At 38.2% G+C, this 25,291-nt stretch overlaps 2 protein-coding genes across 2 annotated transcripts in view; one reads left to right on the forward strand and one right to left on the reverse strand.

The window, feature by feature from the left end:
* The window catches only part of vdac3 (voltage-dependent anion channel 3), a 14,774-nt gene extending 8,620 nt beyond the window's left edge, over positions 1-6,154 (forward strand). Inside the window, exons 5-10 of the mRNA XM_079636560.1 lie at positions 769-921; positions 1,009-1,061; positions 2,314-2,541; positions 3,311-3,461; positions 3,550-3,607; positions 5,472-6,154. Coding sequence (XP_079492686.1) covers positions 769-921; positions 1,009-1,061; positions 2,314-2,541; positions 3,311-3,461; positions 3,550-3,607; positions 5,472-5,563 — 735 coding nt within the window. The 3' untranslated portion in view covers positions 5,564-6,154. The remainder of the gene's footprint in view (positions 1-768; positions 922-1,008; positions 1,062-2,313; positions 2,542-3,310; positions 3,462-3,549; positions 3,608-5,471) is intronic.
* A 119-nt stretch (positions 6,155-6,273) lies between these two features.
* The window catches only part of ikbkb (inhibitor of nuclear factor kappa B kinase subunit beta), a 36,004-nt gene continuing 16,986 nt past the window's right edge, over positions 6,274-25,291 (reverse strand). The window contains exons 9-22 of the mRNA XM_079636557.1: positions 24,185-24,292; positions 23,198-23,414; positions 21,438-21,632; positions 19,802-19,916; positions 17,117-17,240; positions 14,755-14,906; positions 14,592-14,653; positions 12,874-12,977; positions 11,825-11,874; positions 11,644-11,743; positions 10,635-10,782; positions 9,370-9,491; positions 9,184-9,283; positions 6,274-7,928 (exon numbers count right to left, since the gene is read on the reverse strand). Coding sequence (XP_079492683.1) covers positions 7,881-7,928; positions 9,184-9,283; positions 9,370-9,491; positions 10,635-10,782; positions 11,644-11,743; positions 11,825-11,874; positions 12,874-12,977; positions 14,592-14,653; positions 14,755-14,906; positions 17,117-17,240; positions 19,802-19,916; positions 21,438-21,632; positions 23,198-23,414; positions 24,185-24,292 — 1,645 coding nt within the window. The 3' untranslated portion in view covers positions 6,274-7,880. The remainder of the gene's footprint in view (positions 7,929-9,183; positions 9,284-9,369; positions 9,492-10,634; positions 10,783-11,643; positions 11,744-11,824; positions 11,875-12,873; positions 12,978-14,591; positions 14,654-14,754; positions 14,907-17,116; positions 17,241-19,801; positions 19,917-21,437; positions 21,633-23,197; positions 23,415-24,184; positions 24,293-25,291) is intronic.

The following is a 25,291-nucleotide window of genomic DNA, read 5'->3' on the forward strand; positions in this document are numbered from 1 at the left end:
AAAGAAAGAAAAAAAAGTTGCCCAGTTGTTTTGGTAGACAGTTGTCTAAAATGTTGTGCTTCAATAACTTTAATGGTTGATGTTCAAATTAAATATGTACAGGTCTAAGTTGTGTTTCCAGGACAAGCCTTTTGACCATCTTTACCGAGAGTAGCGTTAGCCGACCTCTCCGCTAGTGCTACAGTATTTACATGAATCATTCAGCACAACATTGCTAACATTTGTTATCTGGGTTATTTACAGATACGTTAATGAAGCGAAGTGACATGATCAACGCAGCTAGAAGCTAACGTTACCGCTTTCTAATGTTAGGCTAACGTTACGTTAGAGATGTTAAAGATAACGTTCAAATACGTTGACTTTCCTTAGAACAGACGTAGACATCCTTGTTTAATTGATCCACGTTTAGTTGGTGTCGTGGTCTCATAACTTAATCCAGAGCAGACGCTGATCTCGGGTGAGATGTGGCTTGGGAAAGAGTCGTCGCCCAGCCTCTCGGGATACGTGTGTCGGAGTCGCATGTACCCCATGAACACCGTTTGACCATTTAAATATTAAAATGACAAGAAAAAACATATAAAAGCGAATGAAAACTGACTAACTGCAATGCATTTAAAATGAACGTGGAAGCAGAGAATGTCCGAGTGTATTGGGTTAGCTATGCACACTGTGATTGGCTCATCACTTTGGAGGCGTGGCTTAGCCATAGGTCAATTCTGCATCGCTCTTCCTCTCTTTCACCTCCTGTGTTTTCCTCTGGTTTCTCAGGAGTTTTCCACCGGCGGCTCCAGTAACACAGACACCGGAAAGGCGGCTGGAAACCTGGAGACCAAGTACAAAGTGAAGGATCTGGGCTTGAGTCTGAACCAGAAGTGGAACACGGATAACGTTCTCACATCCGAAGTGACTCTGGAGGATCAGGTGAGTCCAGGTCGCCATTGCTAACATCTGCATAAACAGATTAAATGTGTGTGTAGTAATGCAGTATTCGGTCTTGTTTCTGTGAAGCTGGCCAATGGACTGAAGCTGGGATTGGAAACTTCGTTTGTGCCCAACACCGGGTACGTGAACTCTCTCAAGCTACAGATAGAGTTTACTTTAATAAACAAGTGACTTTTCCTTTAATAAAAGTATCATTTTGTTGATTTTGGATTATGCATTTTGAAATGTGATTAGTATTTCTGAATACTAATTTAAGATCATGAGTATGAATTATATTTAGGTCATATATTTTTTTAATGACAAAACTGAGCTTAAAGACAAAAGAAAAATTGTTGAATTTAAATTTTCAAAGCCTAATCATAGTAAAAAAAAGTATTATATTAAATACATTCAGATATACACACCCACACACTATATATATATATACACACACACACACACACACACACACACACACACACACACAGTATATATACAGTATATACACACACACACACACACACACACACAGTATATATACAGTATATACACACACACACACACACACAGTATATATATACACACACAGTTTATATATACACACACACACACACAGTATATATACATATATATATATATATGTATATACACACACACACAGTATATATATATACACACACCGTATATACACACACACACACGCACAGTATATATATATATATACACACACACAGTATATACACACATACACAGTATATATTTATATACACACACAGTGTATATATATATAGACAGTACACAGTATATATACACACACCGTATATACACACACACACACACACATTATATATACACACACACAGTATATACACACATACACAGTATATATTTATATACACACACAGTGTATATATATATAGACAGTACACAGTATATATACACACATACACACATTACATACACACAAAGTATATATATATACACACACACACACACACACACAATTATTAATTATATGTATATAATTGTTAATTTATACATATGTAATTGTTAATTTCTTATATATATATATTTATAATTAGTCATATAAAATAAAATAAAATAAAGTTATTTATTTATTTTAAAACATTTTATTCAATACTTCCCATGTTAGAATTCAATCATTTCAATCCAGTGAAACATGTTTGCCTCAGTAAACTGGTCCCAGTAAGTCAACCAAGGAGACCCGAGGTCTAGCTAGGACCAAGGAGCAGGACCGGAGCACACTATGTTTTAAATGATTTTTATTAGTGCAAAATGACTAACGTTTCGACGCCCATGCGTCGTCTTCAGAGTCAAAAGTACTTTCCCAGTGAGTGTTCAGCACTGTCACCCTCTCTCTGACGTCTGCAGGAAGAAGAGCGCTAAGCTGAAGACGGGATACAAGCGTGAGTTCATGAACGCCGGCTGTGATCTAGACTTCGACCTGGCCGGCCCGACGGTTCACGCCGCAGCGGTTCTGGGATACGAAGGCTGGCTGGCCGGTTACCAGATGGCCTTCGACACCGCCAAGTCCAAACTCGCCCAGAACAACTTCGCTTTGGGCTACAAGGCGGGAGACTTCCAGCTACACACCAATGTGTGAGGAAGCACTTTTATTTATTACTTTTATATTCCACGACACGTCGCATTTTCTCCCATTCATAAATAATGGGAGTGAACCAAGTTTGGTAACACTTTATTTTACAGTGTCCTTGTTACATATGTTACATGTACTTACCATAGTAATTAGGGGTGGGGAAAAAAATCGATTCTTAGATGCATCGCGATGTGGACGTGGACGATTCTGAATTGATTCACAAATGCCAAAAATCAATTTAAAAAAAAAAAAAAAAATTTAGTTCATTTTTACTCTTGCTTAAACTCTGAAAAAGCATCCTGTTATTTTAATAATTATTATAGTTTTTATAGATAGTTTGAATTAATTTTAATTTTCCATTTACATTTTTGTTAAAAGTTTTAGTCGTTTTGTTGTGTTTGTCAATTTAATTCATTTTTTAAAATAAAAAGTTTATTTTAGTATATTGTTAAACTAAATGAAAATAAGAAATGTTCTCCTGTTAACTAGCAGAAATAAAATGCTCACATTTTTTCTTAATATTTTATTTCAAGTGACAAATTATTATTATTATTATTTTTTTTACTATAGTAACCCTGGCTCGTAGTGCCAATGAGACGTGATTAACAAACAGTATTTATTCTCCTGAAAGTAATGGTGTGTGTGTGTGTGTGTGTGCTTGTGTGTGCCTGTGTGTGTGTGCCTTTGTGTGCGCGTCTGTGTCTGTGTGTGTGTCTGTGTGTCTGTGTGTGTGTGTGTGTGCGCGTGCGCGTGCCTCTGTGTGTGTTGCAGTAATGATGGCACAGAGTTCGGCGGCTCCATCTATCAGAAGGTGAACGGTCAGCTGGAGACGGCAGTGAATCTGGCCTGGACCGCCGGCAGTAACAACACACGCTTCGGCATCGCTGCGAAATACCAGCTGGACAAAGACTCCTCCATCGCTGTGAGTCTCCAGAACACCATCCTGTCACTGTCCTGCTAACCCTGACCAATATTACTGACACTCAATGCCCATGTGTGTCTCTCCTCAGGCCAAAGTGAATAACGCTAGTCTGGTTGGAGTAGGATACACACAGAGCCTTCGGCCAGGTAACCAAACACTTTTATTTGTTTAAAAATCAGGCATTAAAGTCCCATATTACCGGTATGTCTTTTACAAAGGCTTGATTTTGAAGTCTTCATGCTTGAATGGCCTGGTGAGGGAAAGAACTACAATCCCATGAAGCATTGCGAACAGCATGATCGTATTACACACGATGGAGAAATATAAAACTACTCATTTACAAATGTTGATCTTATATATATATATATATATACTATATAAAAAATTCAGATTTTAAAAGAGTAGGGAGAACGACTGTCATTCACAGTGCTTGATGGGAGTGGGCGGAGCTAAAGAGATATTTTGTTTCTCTACAGCATCATGGGTAATGTAGTTTTCACCAGAAATTCCACTGTTAAACTATTATTTTAAAAATAAGCTGAAATAAACCACTGATTAACAACCTCGTCGCTCACAGTAGTGCTGTCTGTAAAGGTTTACAAGTTATCGTTCAAAATCAAATTCCTTATGGAGTAAATTAGTTTTTATTTCTGTAAATCGACTGTTGACCTCTATGAAGCCCCTCCTTCTGAAAAGCACACTGTGCTCTGATTGGTCGGCTGGAGAAGTGTGTTGTGATTGGTTGAGCGCTTCGAGTGTGTTTGGGAAATGTCCCGCCCCTAATTACCATAACCGCCAGTTTAACACACTACTAACTAACTCAACCAGGCCCCGCCCCTTTATTCTGCGTATTATTTATTTAAATGAGGAATATTGTGACGTGTTCGTTCCTGGAAGTAACTCAAGACTACAATGGAGGCGTTTCAGGAGTTCAGAAACACTGACACTGATATAGAGAAGAACTCCCGCTGGAGAAAAACCTTTTCATGATTAAGGCGAGACACGGCAGGCAAAAACATAGTTTTTTTTTTCACTGGTCAATTTTGAGATTTTTGGATATTTGTCTTCAATAACATGTCTTCTTTCAGACTTGTGGTGAAAAAAAAGTCAGAAATACACATTTAGGTCTTTATTTTACTGCACTTTGTCTGTTTGCGTCTCTAGATTTCTCATAAATTCAACAAAAGTTGTCGTTCTAAATCATCATGATCCGCGATCTCTGTCTGCACCGTCGTCACACACACTGCTAGAAAGCTCTCTCTCCTGTACAGTGCTGTCGGATCCAAATATGGCCATTTCCTTTTTATCAGCAACCAATCGTGAAAGTGAAAGTGCTGAATGCGCAATCTCATTGGCTGATGATAAATCTTTAAAGCCCGTTTTCTCAAAATGACTTTTCTCTCATTCTCCAAGTCTGAAATCTCCACTTCAGTCGCACCGATACACACCAAACCTTCCAGTCTTGTACCTAGTTATATCATGAAGACATTTACTGAGGGATTTGTAAATATATTATTCCTAGCCTGATCTATATAACATTTTATTCCAAAAAACATGGCGAAAATAAATTTTTTAAGGCTATTGACAGTAGATTTACAGGATAACAAAAGTAGATATCCATAAATCCCTCTGTCATTTTTTCCATCTAATATGTGAACACAATTAAAAAATAACTTTGAACCTGGCTTTATCCAATACTCAGATTTAGTTTTTTTTTTAAATATATGCAAATTAGCGCATATTTAATTAGATATTGCCTAATTTGCATATTTAAACATTAAATTACAGAAAACTTGTAATACATTTTTTTCTCATCTTAATGTAGGTAATCAACTGGGAAAGTGTCATGGTGATATCTGCTAGTTAAAAGTGTTACCCTATTCACCTGTAGTGTCTCGCCTTAAACAGCAACATTGCACACTAAAGAGAGTTGTAAAAAGCATAATAGGTCCTCTTTAAATCTGTAATAAGTGCCAATGAAGCATAATGCATGTGTTGTATCTTCTGCAGGTGTGAAGCTGACTCTCTCTGCTCTGATCGACGCCAAGAACTTCAACGCCGGAGGACACAAGGTGGGCATGGGCTTCGAGCTGGAGGTGTAACGACGGACAGATCCAGAGAGGCATCAACGGAGAGCAAAGAAACACGGGGAGCTGACAGCACGACTTCAGCGCCTGCAAAAACACACTTTCCCCTGTAATTCCCGGTTAACTAATCTGGCCTTAAACCCTCTAGAACCTCAACCAATAAGAAACAGGATCACCAGTCACATGACTTCTGTCCACACCAATCCTCCATCACCAGCTCACTATGTGACAACATATCATAGCAGTTATTAATGTTACACACGTGGCACCATATAATTTGTTGTTCGATAAATATCCTGATTGTTTTTTAGTTTCTGAGGCGTCACACAGGAGCTGATGTGTCTGTAGTGCTCATAGTTCAAGGGTTTAATGGTACTCTCTGAATGTCACACTCACATTTGTCCACTTTCATTGCCAAACACGTATTTATCACACAAGATGGTTGTCTATGTTTGTGGGCTGGAGTTATTAGAGGACGCTCCATGACCTTCTCTGTATTTCTTGTTTTTATTCCCATAAAAAAAAAAAACTGATTTATGTTAAAAGCAGAGGACGAGAAGAAGAAACTGATGTTGTGGAAATTAATAAAGAGGAACGTTGACTGAATTAACTTTATTCTCATTTGCTTTTCATCCTTGTTATATGTACTTACCCTGTATTTTCTGGAGTATAAGTCGCATCAGTCAAAAAATGCATCATGAAGAGAAAAAAAAAAAAACATATATAAGTCGCACTGGACTATAAGTCGCATTTATTTAGAAATTTATTTCACAAAATCCAAGAACAGACATTTAATCTGGAAAGGCAAGTTATTCAGCTCCACAATATCACACAAAACAACAGGCTGAATAGTGTCCGGTGTGTTAGCGTAACACAGTTATTCAGCGACACGATAGCATAAAGAACATATACCTGAGGCTGAATAGGCTAAATTAGCATAAACCAGCGAGTAAACAAGTTCACCAAGCTCCCGATCTCATTCCACAACACTGAATCCATTGAGTTCTTCCTCGGTGTCGCTTCTGAACAACTCTGCTAACTAGAGCGCCCTCTCGCGGCTGTAGACGGTAATGCTTTCTCTTGGTTAATTTCAGTCAGTATTAATTAATTTTCATATATAAGTCGCTGGACCAGCCAAACTATGAAAAAAGTGCGACTTATACATTATAATGTATTGTATAACGTTGCCATTATATATTTAGAACAATATAGTAAAATCCTAAAGTAATATTGACAAACTAAACTATATATCATTTGAAAGCTTACAATCTCTAGTTTTCATATTTTGGTGGCTGTTCTTTAAAATAAATACGGCCGGTAGATTTTGAAAATACACAACTCAAATGGTCCTACCTTCTTTCCTTTGACTCCACCCATTCAAAGAACATGGACCAATCAATGGTACGACCGATTGATTGACACACTTACTGTCCAATGATTCTAGGTGGTCTTGGAAATGATTGGCTGGTGTTTTTTGAGTCCTGCCTGCTCCACAGATGATTAAATTGCTTAATTTTTATTTCAGTGCTTCTAACTCAGTGGCTGTAAGTGAGTTAGGAATAGGATTTTAAGTGATTTTGAAAAAATGGCCAAAAAAGAGAATTACATACCCCACCTTTAACTAAACCCATGAAAGACTGAAATGAAATAAAATATAAAAACAATTTCAGCTACATTTCTCATTTTCAAATGGTTTAACTTCTTGACATACTAAAAATAAAAAAAATTCATTAAAAACTATAGACAAAAACAATAAAATTAACTAAAACTAAAAATATTTAAAGTTTTTTTTCCAGCATATAAAAATAACTTCCTCAACTAAAGCTCTAATTTGCATATTTCATAAATTCAGATGCGCACGGAAAGTCTGATCACTCGATGTGTAAATGTGGACGTTTGTTATTGTGTTCATGAAGATCTCATGACAAAAGTAAACCTCTACTCACAGTAAAGAGGAACGAGGACAGATTCATATTTACAGTTAGCAGACACTTTTATCCAAAGCGACTTACAAATTAGGAACAGCAAAAGCAATTCGTCATAGAGCCGATACATGTGAAGAGGCGTTTGCATAGAAGACAGCAACAAAAACATCAGAAAGGCTGGAAAATAGTCAAGTACTTTGATACAAGAAACTTTGATTAACAAATTATATTTTAAAAAAAGAAAATAAAAACAGTTTTCAAGGGTTTATAGATAGGAAAGGCACCCAGCTTGACTGGCCAGCACACACTGCCTGCAGTTTCGTGTTTCCTCCAGTTGGTGGCGGTACAGCATCAATTCTCTTTGCTTTTGAGGTAATGAGCAGTTTGAGTGACAGGTCACAGTGACGTCAAGCCAGATCCTGTCCTCCATTCAACCACTTCCACTCCCTCAGTATCTAAACGACAAATATCAATATAATCTCTCGTCATCTCTTAACGTGGATTCACAAAAACATCCTCAAGGATTACATTTTCTTACTTGTAAACAAAGTTACAAATATTTCACATTTATATATATATATATATATATAATATATTATCTTAATTATTATAATTATTACTTATCGTTCTTAATATTGCTCTAAACACAAAACTTAAAGAATGCATAATTGATAAACACAGATATCATAGATTAACCCTTACATCAGGATGAACGTGTGTGTGTGATGTTTTAATGAGTTTATTGCATTATTCAAATCAATTGTTGCAATTAATCATCACAATATTACACTAGTTACATGTTACACTGATTATTATGATTACTAGGGATTTATGTTGGAAAAATCCAATGATGGATAACGTCAACAATTATTGTCATGGTTATTCGTGGCGTGACTTTTTGACGTTTTTGAAACTCATTAACGACTCGAGACAAATAGTTATTTCTTAAAGTGAATTAGCTGTGTGTGAATGTAAAACCTCTGCATAGTTTCACAGATCAAAGTGCAGATAAATAAAGTTTTTGTCTCCTAAGAGAAAGAAGTGATTCTGAACTGAAAACAGTCGTCAGTAATTCAGTCTCACTTCCTGCAGAACCTATGTAGATTTGTAACTAATTTGCATAATGTCATCCTCTAATCTTGATTGGCTGTACAGTGTCTCTTAGCTCCGCCCTCAAACACTAGTGTATCTGAGACTGGGAGAGTTTGGTTCACGTTGTTCATGTGGAGAAGACGCTGTTTTCTGCTGACAAAGCAAATCCACTTTGATGAGATTGATACGGTAAAACACACGCCATCGTCACTGTTCGTATCACTGTGATCAAGAGCTGAGATTCAGATATGATAATGAGCGTTTGGGTTCTGACCAATCACAGCAGAGCAGCTTTCAGAGAGGCGGGGCTTAGAGACTGAATCCTTGATGAACAGTTTCAGACACTGAGAGAAAAGAGCTGACGCTGCAGTGGATATTATGAGAAAATTAAAGTGTTTTTTGTAAATGTAAACTTGTTCTAGGGACAAGTGTTGCAAATTAGCCTTAGCTACAAGCACTATGATACACGCATTGGCTGTTGTCAGTATGTTCATCTATGTTTATTGTATCTGTCCCTATACAAATAACACATTAAATACATAAACCTATTTCGGGAGACCCAACTAGTAACCAGAATAACAGGCGCACATTAAGAAGTGAACTCCTCCCGCGGATTACCTGCATGTTGGTCTCAGTTTCCTGAATGGTGTCTTGCACTAAACTCTGCAGACGGCTCTCGAACATCTTACTCTCCTCGATCACGACCTGAGACTCGTCTCTAGATCAGACACACGAGAGAAACGTTAGTGATGGAAACACACACACGTGCGCACACACACACACACACACACACGCTGGACTCACGTCTCCGGTGTGTCAGGAGGGCTGCTGGGATCTGATGGTCTGTGTGACATCAGTGGGTGTCCGGGGGCCGGCGGGGTCCGTCCTCCATCTGGACTGCCACTCACGGGACTGCGAACCTTACTCTAAAACACACGAGCGCAAATCAAGCATCCGGACAGTGTGATCTGGTGCATATGTAGGCCATCTGGGCCTTTTTATACAGCATCTTTTAACATTGTATTATAAATATAATAAATATTCATTTATACAGCGCTTTTAACATTGATTCAAAGCAGCTTTACAGTCAAGTCATCTTCAGTTATACAGCGCTTTTAACAATGTAGATTGTTTTAAAGCAGCTTTACAGAGATAAACGTATAATTTAAGGTAACAGATTGTTTTGTCTTTATAGCGGTTCTTGAATAAAGATATTTTTCAGCTAAAGTTAGTTTTGATTGATTCACTTCCGTCGCAATGATCATTAGTTATTAAATTAGGGGCCGCTAAGACGACACCGTTCTCTCTACACAGACTTTAAACACGAACCTGTGAGAAACACTGATGGCGCTCACGTGCGCATCAAGAATTAATTCTATAGTTATGTGCGTTTGAATATATGTGCGCAGGTTTCACCTATGGGGCAAGTTGTCACATGTCACTTCCATTCTTTTGCGGTAAATCAAGAAAAAAGTATACACTGTATTCATGAAACAAAACCACATAATTGTACTAGACGTGTGAAATTAATGTGGGGGAAAAAATAAATACTCCAAACCCTAAGTAGAGTCAAACCAAAAATTATCCAGATATAATTTTTGACCTTTGTTTACTAGTGTGCGCAGGACACTATAGTTCAAGTGAGGAGAGCAAAATAAAGTAAACTGTGACATATTATACACAAAAATTCTTCATACAGTAAAATTTATAGAAATGTGGGACCTAAAATGATTCAGACACTTTGAGCTGATCATGTTTTAAGTGTTTTGTCTTTAACTGCTAATGCTCTTTTTACACACACACTGAACACAATGAAGCATTGCTTGGTAACTGGTTGAGCTAAACTGGTATTATCTAATTGTGTAGTTCAATTTACCAGCTGACAGATATTCAACATAATTCATGTGTGAGACAGTCTAACAGAAGGACGGACAAAACCTGTCAAATATCAAGTTCAAATGAACAGTGATAATGTGAGAAATGTTGATGGTGTCTGAATACACTTTGGTTTGACTCCCGTCCTGTGCATAATGGACCCACGGGAGGGCTAGCACGAGTGTTGTACGTACACAGGCGACTTTGAGCAGGTTCCACAGCTCCTTCTGTCTCTTCTCCTGCAGATGAAGCAGTCGTTTCTCACTGCGGGCCATCGCACTCACCATCCCCTCCACACGGGGCAGCAGCTCCAGCACTCTCTGCCGGCACACCATCGTCTTACTGCACACAGCAACCGCCAGTTTATACGTGTGTACGGGAAATATTACAAACTCTGAACAAGCCACTCTTAGTATGCAAGATAGAGCAAGGAAAATATGAAGGAAACACAAAAAAAAATTACTTCTAAGATACTTAAATCAAATGTGTTGATCAATGTGAAGATAATAATTCCTGTTTTCGGTCGAAGGCCACAGTAGTCGATTGTCGAGTTCACGCGCAAAGTTTTAGTTACCTATGATCACACGCGTGAACTCGACAATCGACTACTTTGGACTTCGACCGAAAACAGGAAGTAAATACAGGTCTGTGTGCTGGCTGATTTTTATTCATATCTTTCACATCTCCTGCAGTCAGATTCACCGTGTTCACTCTGAAGGAATCACTCAACATGGCTGGGCACTTGTAATGACACATCAAGGATGATAAGAGAAATAAAAGCAGGTTTAAAATTAGACCCCATTCAAGTCAATAGGGTGCAAATTTTAAAAAGAGGATAACACAGTGTAGGCAACACCGATTTTTGTCGTTGTTCTCTGTATTGACAGCACTCCAAATTTACTAAAAATTGAGCTCAATGTTAAAATTGACCGGAGTTCTCCTTTAAATACTGAAAAAAAAATTTTTTTTGATTAAATTAAAAATGTACTACTGATAGATCATATATTTATATGGTATAATTTTTTGGCTTATCAGAGTATTACGTTTTTAAACATGCTAATGTTTTACTACAGCATGTAAGAGATTTAATACTAGACTGCTGCCTATGTAGACAACGCATGAAAACTAGGGATTGGAACAGAGCTCATATTACATCACAGCCGTCAATACTGAAATCTGATGAAATGTCTCACAGGAACAGACCTCAGGTGTGTGTAAAAGTCCCGTAACTTCCTCTCGTAGAACTGTACGGCTTGAACCACCAGTTTGATGACTTCTTGGCAGTCGCCATTAATGCGCTGCTCTGGAGACAGTAAAGAGACGTTCAGATCACATGATGGGGAGGCTCATGCGGTCTGTGGATGTTGACTAGTGTACATCTTACCTCTGGGTTTCTCTCTCAGTTTACGGAAGAGCTCCATTGCCTTCACCTCACTGCAAAACACAACATCGGTGAGTGGGAGCGTATGCACACACACACGCACACGCACACACGCACACACACACACACACACACACACACACACACACACACACACACACACACACACACACACGGTATTTCAGGGAGTCAGACCCTGGCTTACACCAGTCTGCTGGGAAACAAGTCATGTTTATGATGTATCAGACTACAATAACACTTCTGAGGAAGAACAACTCACTGGATTTGATAAAGTTAGTAACCGTAAACTTAGGGATATTTCATCGCTGGAAAGATGAATGTGTACTTAAATTGGGTCATTTATGTAGTTGAAATGTGAAATTATTTTAGAAGTTGGTGCCTTCTAGACTGAGAAAAGCCAGAAAATGTATTTTTGGCTCAACTCCCAGAATGCACTTGCTTCGCTGCCCTACGGCCACTCCGAAGCCACGCCTACCGGTTACAGAGGCCAGTATCGGAAGAAATTATACACCTAGGCTACTAGTCGACTCGAAACTGAAAAGACGCCGTTTTATCCGTGAGCCGTGTCTCCATGAAGATTTAGTTGATAAATACTATTTGTACATTCGTTGAGTGAGATCCCGCCCCCTATGGGCCGGTTGAAGACATGCGGGTCTCGCTCCTACTACTGGCTGTAGTCTCGAGCCTCTGGCCAGGAAAGCCTCAGATGATGACGACGCTAAATGACGATTTTTGCGTCATCTGAGTTTTTTTCCAGACACACAATACAGAAATCTCTCGTCTCAGGGGGACATAAGGGGGGGGGAACGGTCATTCGAAAATACTACCGGGTTTCTACTGATACAACGCTTAATGCTAATCGGTGAAGTATCCCTTTTTTTTTTATAGAGTAAAAGCTTCATATTCTTACTAAATCATACCACTAAAAGCCCAATGTATGATTCACACCAAACATTATATCATCAGTATGACTAAATGAGACTAGTGTGTGTGTGTGTGTGTGTTGTGTGTGTGTGTGTGTGTTGGTTTACAGCGTCTCTAAAGCCTCTCCACTCTTCCACGGCTGTCTCTGGAGTTCAACGATATCAGTTTGAAGGGTCATCATCTCCTCTTCCAGTTTATGGGCGTCTTCTGTCTGATACACACACAATTTACAACACTAAAACACACGGTTACAACCACACAAACATTCGCTATGATAGCAAATACATAGGGGTGTGACGATACACGATGTTGGGTTCACGAGAACGAGACGAGATTACATTTTTAAGAAGCACTATATTTAAGAAATATTCAATGACAAAATATGACTGGAAAAATATTCAACTGAAAGTCACAAAATGCAGATCAGTTTAACTAATCTAGGGCTGTCACTAACAATTATTTTAGTAATCGAGTAATTGTTCAATTATTTAAATAATTATTTAATCGGATAAAAATATTTTTATTGTGTTAATAACAATGCAACAAACAAACAAGTGAACAATAGCCTTTAAAATGACATAAAATACCATAAAGTAATGTATTAATATACATATTATCAACTTATGCACATGTATTATAACAAATACCTGCAGAGGGCGCCAATGGCCTTGAGATTGTTGTTGTTGTTACACTTTACAGCATAATCAAATCCCAAACAACTGTTAAACTTTTAATTCAAATGACCACATAATCTTTCATATTTGGCCACTTCTTTACGATAGAGATGCTACAGCCGCTGTAACTTCTTGAACAGGAACTTGTGGACCTCAAAAAATGCAAACTCAAGAGCGAGGGTTTCATTTTGAAATGAACAGTTCACATAATTAATAACATACTGATCAGTGATGCGCGGGTTGATCAAAAATGAGCGGGTGCCTGCGGTTACCCGCGGTTACGAGTTATCCAAAAATATTTTTAATGATATTCGGGTCGCGGTCGGTCGGGTCGTTTGAAATAAAGATGCCAATTAAACCTTTGTAATTTATATAGTACTAGACACAATATTCTATGAAATACACAGGCCAACACTTTATTGGCAGAATAACTGGCGTGAAGATGACGCACGAGCTCAGTCTGCAGGCAGAGATGAAAGTGGGAAATCCTTATTTACCTGAATGTTGAGCGCGTTATTAACTTTTGAATAAAAGCTGACGCGGGACAAAATGCCCGATTTCCCAACACGTTGAACTGAGCAATGCCATTGTGCCATTTTAATAGGCTACTTTTAAACGCATATAGCTCAGTAATGTCAGTTTTATGTGTTTTCTGAGAGGGAGGGGGGGGGGGGGGGGTTGTTGGGAAAGTCGGGGGAGAGACGCACTCTTCGATTAGACTGGATAAACACATGCAGCTTCTTAATTGTTAAAAAAATGAAACAAAATAAATGAATAAATCAAGCCTTTATTACAAAACACTAGGCGATATCATACAGCATTCAGAAAAATGCTGCGTCCGCACCCCTAGTTCCTCCGTCTATCGCCCAATGACGCTACGATGAGCATTTACTCGCTACTTTAAAAAAATGCGGGTCAGGAAGCGAGTCGGGTACAATATTTTCTTTCTTTTTTTTGCGGTCCGCGTTGCGTTTAGTTGAAAACGTCGGCCGGGTGCGGGTTGTTTATACATTGACCCGCGCATCACTGATACTGATGTATTCTCCTGTGATAAGAGTAGGTTTATAGGAAAACTATGTAATATTTAGATTTTGATATCGCGAGATCTCTCGTCACACCCCTAATTAACATAACATCAAATAGGCATGTACCTGTCCACAGTCGAGGGCGGTTTGCTCCATTTCTCTCCAGACACTCAATAATTTTTCAGAAGCTGGAAAGCATGAGACAATCAACACTCGTTCTGAAAGTAATGCTAACAACAGAACCGAGAGCCGGTTTGGGTACACTAATATTTAATGATGCGTGTCATACCGATCCCCGTAGCTCGCTGCTCCTGGTATTTGTCGATGTCGATGTGCAGACTAGTGCTGAAAAACTCCAGCGTGGCTCTTAACCTATGGTGCATCGACACCATCTCGTTCTTCTGCTTTGACAATGTGCCGTTATGTCTGAGGAGACTCATGCTGGAAGAGAGAGAGAGAACGAGTCATTTACAGCCGCTCACAAAACCTCTAGAAATAAATGTGACTACTTTGTTTACTTGTTTAATAAATGGGTTTAAAAAACTTTTAAACTTTTAAAATCTTTTAAAAAAGACTTTACAATTAAGTAGCATTAGTTTGTTGCTTGTTACTTATTGTGGTGTGTTGTATTTGTTTTATTATTACTTTTCTATGTTGTTATTACTTGTGGACTGTAAAAAGTCATTTTATGTTTTTTATATTCTGATTTTAGGTTGTCTTTATAATAACTGGCCAAGGACAACAGATGAAAATGATCCTGTTGAGCTAACTCTTTACTGTTAATCAATGAGCACTGTCCCTGTAAAATAAACAAATAAATGAAAAGAAAATGAAAAAGTTAACCTTGTTGTATAGTGTTACCAATAAATATTACTGTCAATGTCAATTTTATTTATATAGCACCATTAATCCCAACCGAGGTTGTCCAATGTGCTGCACATACTGTAGTAGACATAAGACATTAGTGTAATTAAAACAAAGTAAAATAAAAACCTTATAATAGAAACTTACAATACAACTTCCTCATTGAATATAAGCCAATTCAAAAAAATGCGTTTTTAGCTGTAGTTTTACTGGTCTTGTGATTTATGGGTTCTAAAGGAAAAAAATCATAATCTTTAATTAAATTGTAAAATATTTATTATCTTCTGTTGTTGTAACGAAGTGAGAGGGGGGAAATAAAATTCACTAATAATATCACAGACCACTTTTATGATCCAATCAAATACTGATGAATAAAATCATGTCATCATTCTGTTTAACATTAGAGAACTAAATGTATTGTAAATAAATCCGAAAAAAGCTCAAAATTCCACATTCTTAAAGGAACTCGCCACCGTTTATTTGAAATAGGGGTTATTCAACGTCTCCCCTACATTTATATAGGTGGGCAAACGCATTTTTGTCTCAGTGCATGCACGACATGCTATCCGGTAACAAGGGATTCCGTTCATTATGCTAAGCTAAGCTAGCGGCGGCGCTGCCAAACTAAGACAATGCATGAACTGAGACAAAAATGAGTTTGCCCACTAGGGCTGGGACGGTATAGATTTCTTCTTACCGCGGTTGAAAAGCAAGAAATTCCCGCGGTATAGCGGTAAACCGCTTTAAATCTACCGGTATATGAAAAGTGAACAGCATGAGTAGGATCATAAGATGGGTCAGAGATGATTTTGACCACTTTATTAAGTTTTGTTTTGTAGAAAGCCTTTCTTTAAATTGAATTTCGTTTTGTATAAATTGTATCTTAACTTTAATCAATGTTTCATCAACCAATTGCCTGGAATTAATAAATAAGAAGCAAATATAGCAGACATATAATCAGGACGCCGAGGCGCCCGTGCGATCTCTTGCATTGCATTTTGTAGAGAAGACTTTACTCTGTGAAAATATTTATTTATTTTTTTCCCTGTGCGCCGATCGGAATTCTGGGGATACAACAGAGCCAATAGGCTACGGACTTTAGCCGTTAAATATCTTTGCTGCATTGGATCAGTCTCCTTTCTAGAACAGCCATGAGCTTTCTAGCCTCGCAGCTCCAAAAACGTTGGTGCGGACGGATGGTGAACGGATCATGAGTTTTGTGATGCGGTTGCGGATGAAATAATAGCCCATCCGCGCATCTCTAGAATGGAATCTATATTATGCGTCATGAAACATTGCGTTCCCAACTCGCGAAAGGTCGGATTTTCTCCATCGTTTGATAAGTTTTGTTTAGAAAACCTTGAATCCATGTAAGACACAATGTCATTAGACATAATCCATGTCATTGGAATCAATGAATCCATGTCATTAGACACAACGTGCACATGTGCAGGCCAATGTTTTTTTTTTGTGGTGATGACGGTGAAGATCTCAGACCCGCGGTAGGCGTCACGTGACCGCGGTATTGCGGTAATGCGGTAACCGCCTCAGCCCTATTGCCCACCTATCTAAAGATAACCCCTATTTTAAAAAACGGTGGCGAGTTCCTTTAACCCTGACAAAAAAATAGCTTATAAATCACTTGTTACGCTATTTTATCACCAAATATTGGATTCAATCTTTTTGTCAACTTGTTTTCTTTCAGTCAAGACAGGTTTTGTGTGTATTTTTTGAAACTGACAGCCTCTCACATCAGCCTCAGCTCTTACAGATCGTTCTGGTCTTACATGGCTACTTTCTGGCCTTGCTGCAGCCTCTGCCAGTCCTCCTTCAGCGCGCGGATGGTTTGCCACGCTTGACCCCATGTGCGTCTCTGGGAACTGTAGGGCAGTGAGCGCTTCGGCTCGTTCTCTACATCACAAAAGACAGAGCAGTTAAGTGTCCCTTCTCTGAGGTGTAGACGCTACCAGTGTTGCGGGCACTTTAAAATACTGTAAACTAGGGGTGTAACAATATGTGACCCTGGATCACAAACCCAGTCTGGAGCCGCACGGGTATTTCTGTGGCAATAGCAACTATACATTGTATGGGTCAAAATTATCCATTTTTCTTTTATGCCAAAAATCATGAGGATATTAAGATCATGTTCCATGAAGATATTTAGTCAATTTCCTACCGTAAATATATAAAACATGTATTTTTGTGAGTGAATGCAGCACAATCGTGAACATAAATGCACAACTTTAAAGGAGATTTTCTCAATGTTTAGATTTTTTTGCTCCTCAGATTCCAGATTTTCAATAGTTGTATCTCGACCAAATATTGTCATATACTAACAAACCACACATCAATGGAGAGATTATTTATTCAGCTTTCAGGTGATGTATAAATCTCAATTTAAAAAAAATTACCCATGTGACTGGTTTTGTGGTCCAGGGTCACATATGATACAGTAGGCCAGGGATAGGCAACTCCGGTCCTGGAGGGCCACTGTCCTGCAGAGTTTAGCTCCAACCCTAATTAAACACACCTGAACTAGGCAATCAATGTTTTCAGGATTACTAGAATCGATACAGGCAGGTGAGTTGTTATCAGGGCTGAAGCTAAACTCTGCAGGACAGTGGCCCTCCAGGACCGGAGTTGCCTATCCCTGCAGTAGGCGTTATATAATAAACTCTTGAATATCTTTCGATGTCATGAACCCCACTAACTTTATCTAATCCAGGGATTTGTTCTTCCTCAGAAGTGTTATTGTAGTCTGATACATCATAAACATGACTTGTTTCCCAGCAGACTGGTGTAAGCCAGTGTCTGACTCCCTGAAATACCGTGAGTGAGTGTGTGATGTATAAATCTCAATTTCAGAAAATTGACCCGGTGACTGGTTTTGTGGTCCAGGGTCACATATATTGTCACATTATATCGCAAAACAAAAATACAACAATATGTATTGTGGACAGTGGATAGTGATTATGTATGTATTGTCAATAGTTCGCCGAAAATAAAAATGACTGTGTGAGAAAAAATTTAAGTTTTGAGTTTTAGTGTCAGTACTACATTAAACTACTATGCACCAAGTCCAACCCTATTCATTTACACCCCAATGTAAAACCAAATTTAGCATTTTAATCAACAGTAAAAAAAATTGTTAAACTTTTACCTCACATCTTGAAGTATCACAATAATATCGTATCATGAGTTCAGTATCATGATATGTATCGAATTGTGACATGGGGGTATTGTTACACCCCTACTGTAAATTATTCTAGATAACTTTTTCTTTTCCATCAACCAGTTAAATTTAATAAAACTCTGTATGTGCTTCTTAAAAGAGGCGCGCGCACTTGGATCTAATCTAAACAACCACAACATGGATGAGAAGTTGTTCGAATAAAATGCAGATTCACTCTCTGAAAATAAGTGGCGCTTTGTACAGAATGGCAGAAATAATGCATTTGATTGGTTACTCGGTTAACTTTCTGTTTTTAACTCACTTGTCATGGAGAAGAAAGGAAGTCAAGCAGTTACTTTTTTAAACAGCCGTTCAGATTATTAAGCAACACCAAATACTTATAGACACAAAAATTTTTACATTTTAATTAGGGATGCACCGATATGAACATTTTGGCCGATACGATAATTATTTATGTTTGATAACTGATATATTGCCCGATAAATCTAAATCCACAGAATTCACAACATTCTTTTACAGTTGTGTTCTCATTATGATTTTACGTAGCCTATATGGTCTTATGTTGATGTTACTGAGGTATGATGTTGAGTTTTTGTATTTCTACTCTGGTTTGTGGGTGTGGGGGCAGGTTGAGCATTTCTTTTGTTTTGTATATTTGTAGTGTATGTTTGTTTTGTACGGTTGTTGTGTTTTGTGTTGTATTATTATTCTGTTTGTGTTTTTAGGACCCCCTTGAAAATGAGATGTTACATCTCAAGGGACTATCCTTTCAATAAATTCAAATTCAAATATGACAGACTTGCATTGCAAACTTACTGTAACTGTATTTTCCTTTTCAAAGTGATTCCAATCATATTTCAAGCAATTCAAAACCATCATGACGAACAGGTCACATCTGAAGTGTGTCAGTTGAAGGAAATAATCCATTATTTAGTGGCTTTAATATATCGGACAAATTTTCTTATCGGGTCGATAACGAAAACATTCAAAATGAGCCGATACCAATTGTATTGTGCATCCCTAATTTTAATCTGGACTAAAACCGATAACTAAAAAAAAGTAGTTTCTGATTGTTTATTATAGTTCTTCTGCACTTCAATATTTGAAACATTTGTTTACTTCATACATTTTTGGTATTGTTTTATTGCATTTAAATGTTTTAAAGTTTATGTTATATGAAAAAAAAAAGCTATTAATCTTTTTTTTTTTTAAATGACAACATGTACATTTCTGTCAATATAGTGAGGTGAACGAGGGCAAGAAATGGACAGTAACTCACGGACGAATCGGACGTTCTCAGGAAGGACACGAGGCGTAAACTGAGGCTCGTAACTGCAGCACGAACGGTCAAACAGGAAAACAAGCGGCTCATCCGTGCGCCGGGCGTCCATCAGCTAAAAAACACAACACAATCAGGCTAAACTGGGTTGGATTAGTGTTCTCAAAAGTACCGACTTCGGTAGGCTACCATTTTGATACTGAAATTTAAAAAATGTGACGCTTTGAGCGCTGCCGTAAACACCTTGGAATGACCATAGATATACATAATAAAGGCTAGATGTCTTACGGCGGAGTCTAACGGCATCACCGGCGGCCATCTTGTCTAGCTTTCTGGCGGGCTCTGTGGTTCCTGATGTAAGGTGAGTGATCTGCACGAACACAAATACTCTTATCTCGCTGAAATCTTGACGGATTTCGTTCCTTACTAACGTTATTAACGTGGCTATAATTCTGGATGCTTGAACATGTTGAAATTGCAGCTTTTCTTTTCGAAAAACGACTTAATCGTGCAGCATAGTTGTGTATCACGGCTACTTGCGCAAGTTATCGAGGCTGAGAGCACAATTGAGCTGTTCAATTATACAGGTTTTATACACTAATAACGATTTTACGACAACTAATCTTTAGTCTAAATTACAATCTTTGTGGATGTGGTTGTAGTTATTAGCTGGCTAATAATGGTCTTAAGTACTCATATTTAATTATATATTGATCTGCTTTTGCACACAGCTTCACAAGACCTGGTGCTAGGGCTCAGTTGTGTTTCTAAAGTCATATCGAGTGACCGAGAGGGCTAAAATGTGGTCAGTTCAGAGATGCTTGTTATCCGGCAGAAAGAAAAAACAATATTCTATAAAAGTGTATATATATATTTACATAGTTTATATAGTTTTAGTAGCCTATATATTGATTTAACATAAATACCTTGTGCGTGTGTAAATTCATTGCACCTATCTATTCTGTTCAATGTTATTTTCATATGGAAGTCCATGGTTATAATTATTCATAAGTATGCATTGTCATAACTACATCTCTGACGTTTATAACAAACCAAACTGTTTGAAAATCGATAGAAAATTTAGCAAGTTATGGTTATTTAAAAAGTACATGCACCATTAAAACACAATGTTACGAGTGAGCGAGCTGACTGTGACAAGATGGCCGCCAGGTGCGCACGTCGATCTCCATTGGCCAGCAGCGCGGACAAGACATCTAGCCTTTATTATGTATATCTATGGAAATGACCATTGTACTCACGCACTCATTAAATATGTCTGTGATTGGCTACGATGATCAGCGCTTCAAAAACATGTTGTAAATATACATCAATGACGCTCTTCAGCGAGCGCTTACACAGATACACACGGGAGCGTTTGAAAGCAGGCGTCTATCAGCGGATCGGTCCTGCTTGTGCTTTCAAACGCTCCACTTTCAAACGCTCCCGTGCATTGATCATTGTAGCCAATCACAGACATATCCGATGAGCTCGTGAACACAACGGCCAATCAGAGGTGTTTATGATCAACAGTGCTTAATTTCAATACTGACTTGGTACCGAAGTCGGTACTTTTGACAACACTAGGTTGGATTGACTTTAAAAAGTTGCTGTAGCCTCAAAAAGGTGTCAAACATACGCTATAATCGATGGCACACTGCATGACGCTGTTCTGCGGCTCGAGGGCAAGTCCCGCCTCTAGTAGCAGCTCCTGATTGGCCGGAGGAATGCGTGCGTCTTGTGCGATTCGTTCCTGAAGGGACGCCACGTCTTCCAGCGACTGCACGGAGTAGGTGAATATTTCAGCCGAGGTCATGTTGAGTACGTGGACCAGCTGAGAAGAAAGAGGAGATAAAATTAGGCATATTTATGCACATTAGGATGATTCTGAGGGGCCATTTGCTGCTGTAATCGTTCCATTAGAGCTGCAACTAACGATTATTTTGATAAGTCGATTAGTTGGTCGATTATTTTTTCGATTAATCGGATACAAAAGCTTCTCCTTTTTTCTTTTATTGACAAAACACACTATTCCACGTCCTGGCCACAGCTGTCCTTCAAACTAATTTGCCAACTGAATGCTATGAAAACATAGTGAATATATCTATGCTACGTATAAAAGAGCTTTAAAGCAAAAGGACCGTTTAAATTCCTACATTTAAAATTAAGATAATAATAAAGAAAAACACAAACTCAGTGTTCACAGATAAGAGGAATTGTCTGCAGGAACACACACACACACACCTTCACTCTGGACACGTCGTTTCTTTATCCTGTAAATGTTAAAATCTTACATTTATATTCAATTACACGCAGTTACCAGTCTCATAAAATACTCTCATACACATACTTTGATGTTGACTTTTAAACCTAAATTTAACGTCCAACAACAGATATTTTAGCTAAATTTATATTTTTGCGATGAATATGAATAGTCTTCCTCTGTAATGGCTGTCTGAGGCGCATGCACGCGCCGGCGCTCATTCAGTAAAGTCTGAAGTTTAACGCAGACTGTCAGGACGAGCATTCATGCAAAATGGAAATACAGCTCAGTATGTTTCTCACACTATTTTTAGATGCATTTTGTCCATAGAAATGCATTATTTAGAGATTTGGTGACCGGAATTGGCCGATTTTCACATGATCGGCTATGAGCGGCAACCGGCTGGTCAGTCTTACATTTGCCGATTTTATGCTGGTCAAATGCACTCGGGCGCCGCATGATTAACATCGTGCAACATCAGCATCACACGTGCACACGGAACACACATGTAGAAACCTTGTGAATTACGGCTGTTTCACACCGCAAGCGTGAGTAGCGAGTATTTTTCCCCCGGCGTGCATGTTAATCAATAAGTGCGATCAAACCGGGAGCAGGAGCGCCGCGTGAGCAGCAGTGAAGCGCGGGTTTCGGCGCCGAGTCTATTTCTGCTGCGCTGCTCACGCTCAATTAAAGTGAAAGCACACTTTTGATGGACAAAATAAATTATTTTACACAAAAAGTGACCAAAATGCACAGAATTTGCATGTCTAGTGTGTTTTAACAAGAACTGGAGTAGCGATGTCCAAAAAGAAAATGAAGACTCAAAAATATTTATAGAAAATGTTCCCATTTAAACTTGTTTTTATTATTCAGTTTGGGTAAATGGTGTTTAAAAAAAAGATATAGAAAATAAATATTTGTGAGGTTAAACTCAATGAAAAATCGGAATCGGTCTAGAAAATTGTAATCGGTGCATCTCTAGCGGTATTCGTTATTCAGTGCTGTAATTTGACGTGACTGGCAGAAGTATTCCGTGCATGGTGAGCAGACGCGACTAATCGATAATGACATTCGCTGTCGATGATTTTCATTATCGATGCAACCCTGCATTTCATCATCGGAGAGCTTCAGCTTACCTTTAGATCCAGAATGCGCCGTAACTCATCGAAGCAGAAACAGGAACTTTTCGGAGAGTCTTTGACACTCTCTGGACTGGTTTCTTTACTGTCCTCCTCCGGATCTTTGACCCCCTCCTGACTGTCTTTGCTCTGCTGTTTTAAATCTTTGCCTCGCTCTTTCGGTGACCATCTCAGCATCATTTGTAGCCAGCTCTCCAGCTTCCCAGCTAACAGTCTGAAACACATTTAGAGTTAGATTAACCAATCCAGCTACATATTCACTCTGAATGTGGTATTTTTCAGTCAAATGTATCGATTTAGCTGTACTTGTTGTTGAATAATTTGAGGCCTAAGATCAATCAGTTTAAAAAATAAATACAAAACCTGTCTTAATAAAAATAAAAACAAGTTGACAAAAAGATTGATTCTAATATTTGTTGATAAAATAGCATAACAAGAGATATAAGCAATTTTTTTGTAGGCCGGTCATTTTTGACCGGGAACACCACAAGTGTGATTATTTTATACAAAATAAAAGCATTTCCAAACAAATTTCTTAAAGCACACTAGTGTGATAAACAGTGCTATTTGTTTTCATATTTTATGTAAAATTGACAAAATTATCCACAAATAACGCTTTTTTTCACTCAAAAAATTAGGTATGTAAGCTCAGGCCTACGATCGATCAATTCCAAAAAGAAATATAAAACCGACCCTAATTGAAAGAAAACAAGTTGACAAAAAGATGAAATCGAATATTTTGTGATGTAGCATAATGAGAGATTTATAAGCAATTTTTTGTAGGCCAGGAATTTTTTGACCGGGAACATCACAAGTGTTACAATGTGGGCGAAAAACACACAAAAAAACATTTGTGAGGTTGTTAGACTTAATCAATTTTAGTTCAATGCAATAACATTAGCTAGCATTTTCAGGTACGGGAAGATCCTCTCCGGGTCAAAATGACCCGAACACAACATGACGGTTAATAGTCACAGGACTCACTTGTTGAGGTTGTGAGGGTTCGGGAGGTGTTTGGAGAACCGAACTTCTCCCATCAGATCCTCGTAAACCACAATATCATCCAGTTGTTTCTGCAACAGCTTGCCGTGCCTGAGGAGAGAGAGAACGATGTGAAATCAAACAAACCTGGATGTATTTTGCAACACACCCTTCAGCACCGGCGCCAGTCTTGATTTTTTCTTATATTCTCAGAGGTTATAATATAAAAACAGTCCATGTGGTGAGAATACTGGAGCACATCCAATCACAGTGCAGCAATATCCGGAATAATAAACTATTGTAGCAGGAATATTATCTTTACTCAAACATACGATGTTAGAACAATAGTGCGTGATGCAAGTTTATGAAGGTCTTTTCTGCATCAAGTACAGGAACTCTGGCTCAAGCTGTCAGGTCATGAGTCATGATTTATGAAAAACATGTACTTTTGTTTTGAGTCTTGCTATCGGGTTCATTCACATACAGAATATAACATCCACTGATGCCACTTTTACACTGCATTTAAACTGAAGAGCTGAAGATCACGCTAGTACGTAGGAAATAAAAAAAGTTATTTATTTTACAAATCATTTTTAAATGGTATCTTTTCCTCACATCTGCATCAGCTTTTACCTTCCTTATCAAACAGCCTGCAGTGGTTCTCCAAGGGGAGCTTTAAAACTGGCTAAAACAACTTTTAAAAAACAGTATAATTCTTTCAATTCGCCCTATCAACACTGATTTTGGTTTCTTTGAAGACCCAGGATTCCCACAGTCTTGGAAAAAATATGAATATATGAGAAAGCCTCATTTTAAAAGTGTATATAATATCTAGACCTGGAATAGTCATTCATGGGAATTAATAAAATCTTAAAGGGGTGGTATAATGCCATTTTCACAAGATGTAAAATAAGTCTCTGATGTCCCCAGAGTGTGTGTGTGAAGTTTGAGCTCAAAATACCCCACAGATATTTTTATATAGCATGTTAAAGTTTCACTTTTTGAGGGTGAGCAAAAACACACCGTTTTGTGTCTGTCCCTTTAAATGCAAATGAGCTGCTGCTCCCGGCACAGGGGGCGGAGCTTCAAGAGCTCGTGTCCTTTTACCTC

The sequence above is a fragment of the Phoxinus phoxinus genome, assembly GCF_949152265.1.
Source record: "Phoxinus phoxinus genome assembly, chromosome: 15".
NCBI classification, from domain to species: Eukaryota; Metazoa; Chordata; class Actinopteri; order Cypriniformes; family Leuciscidae; genus Phoxinus; species Phoxinus phoxinus.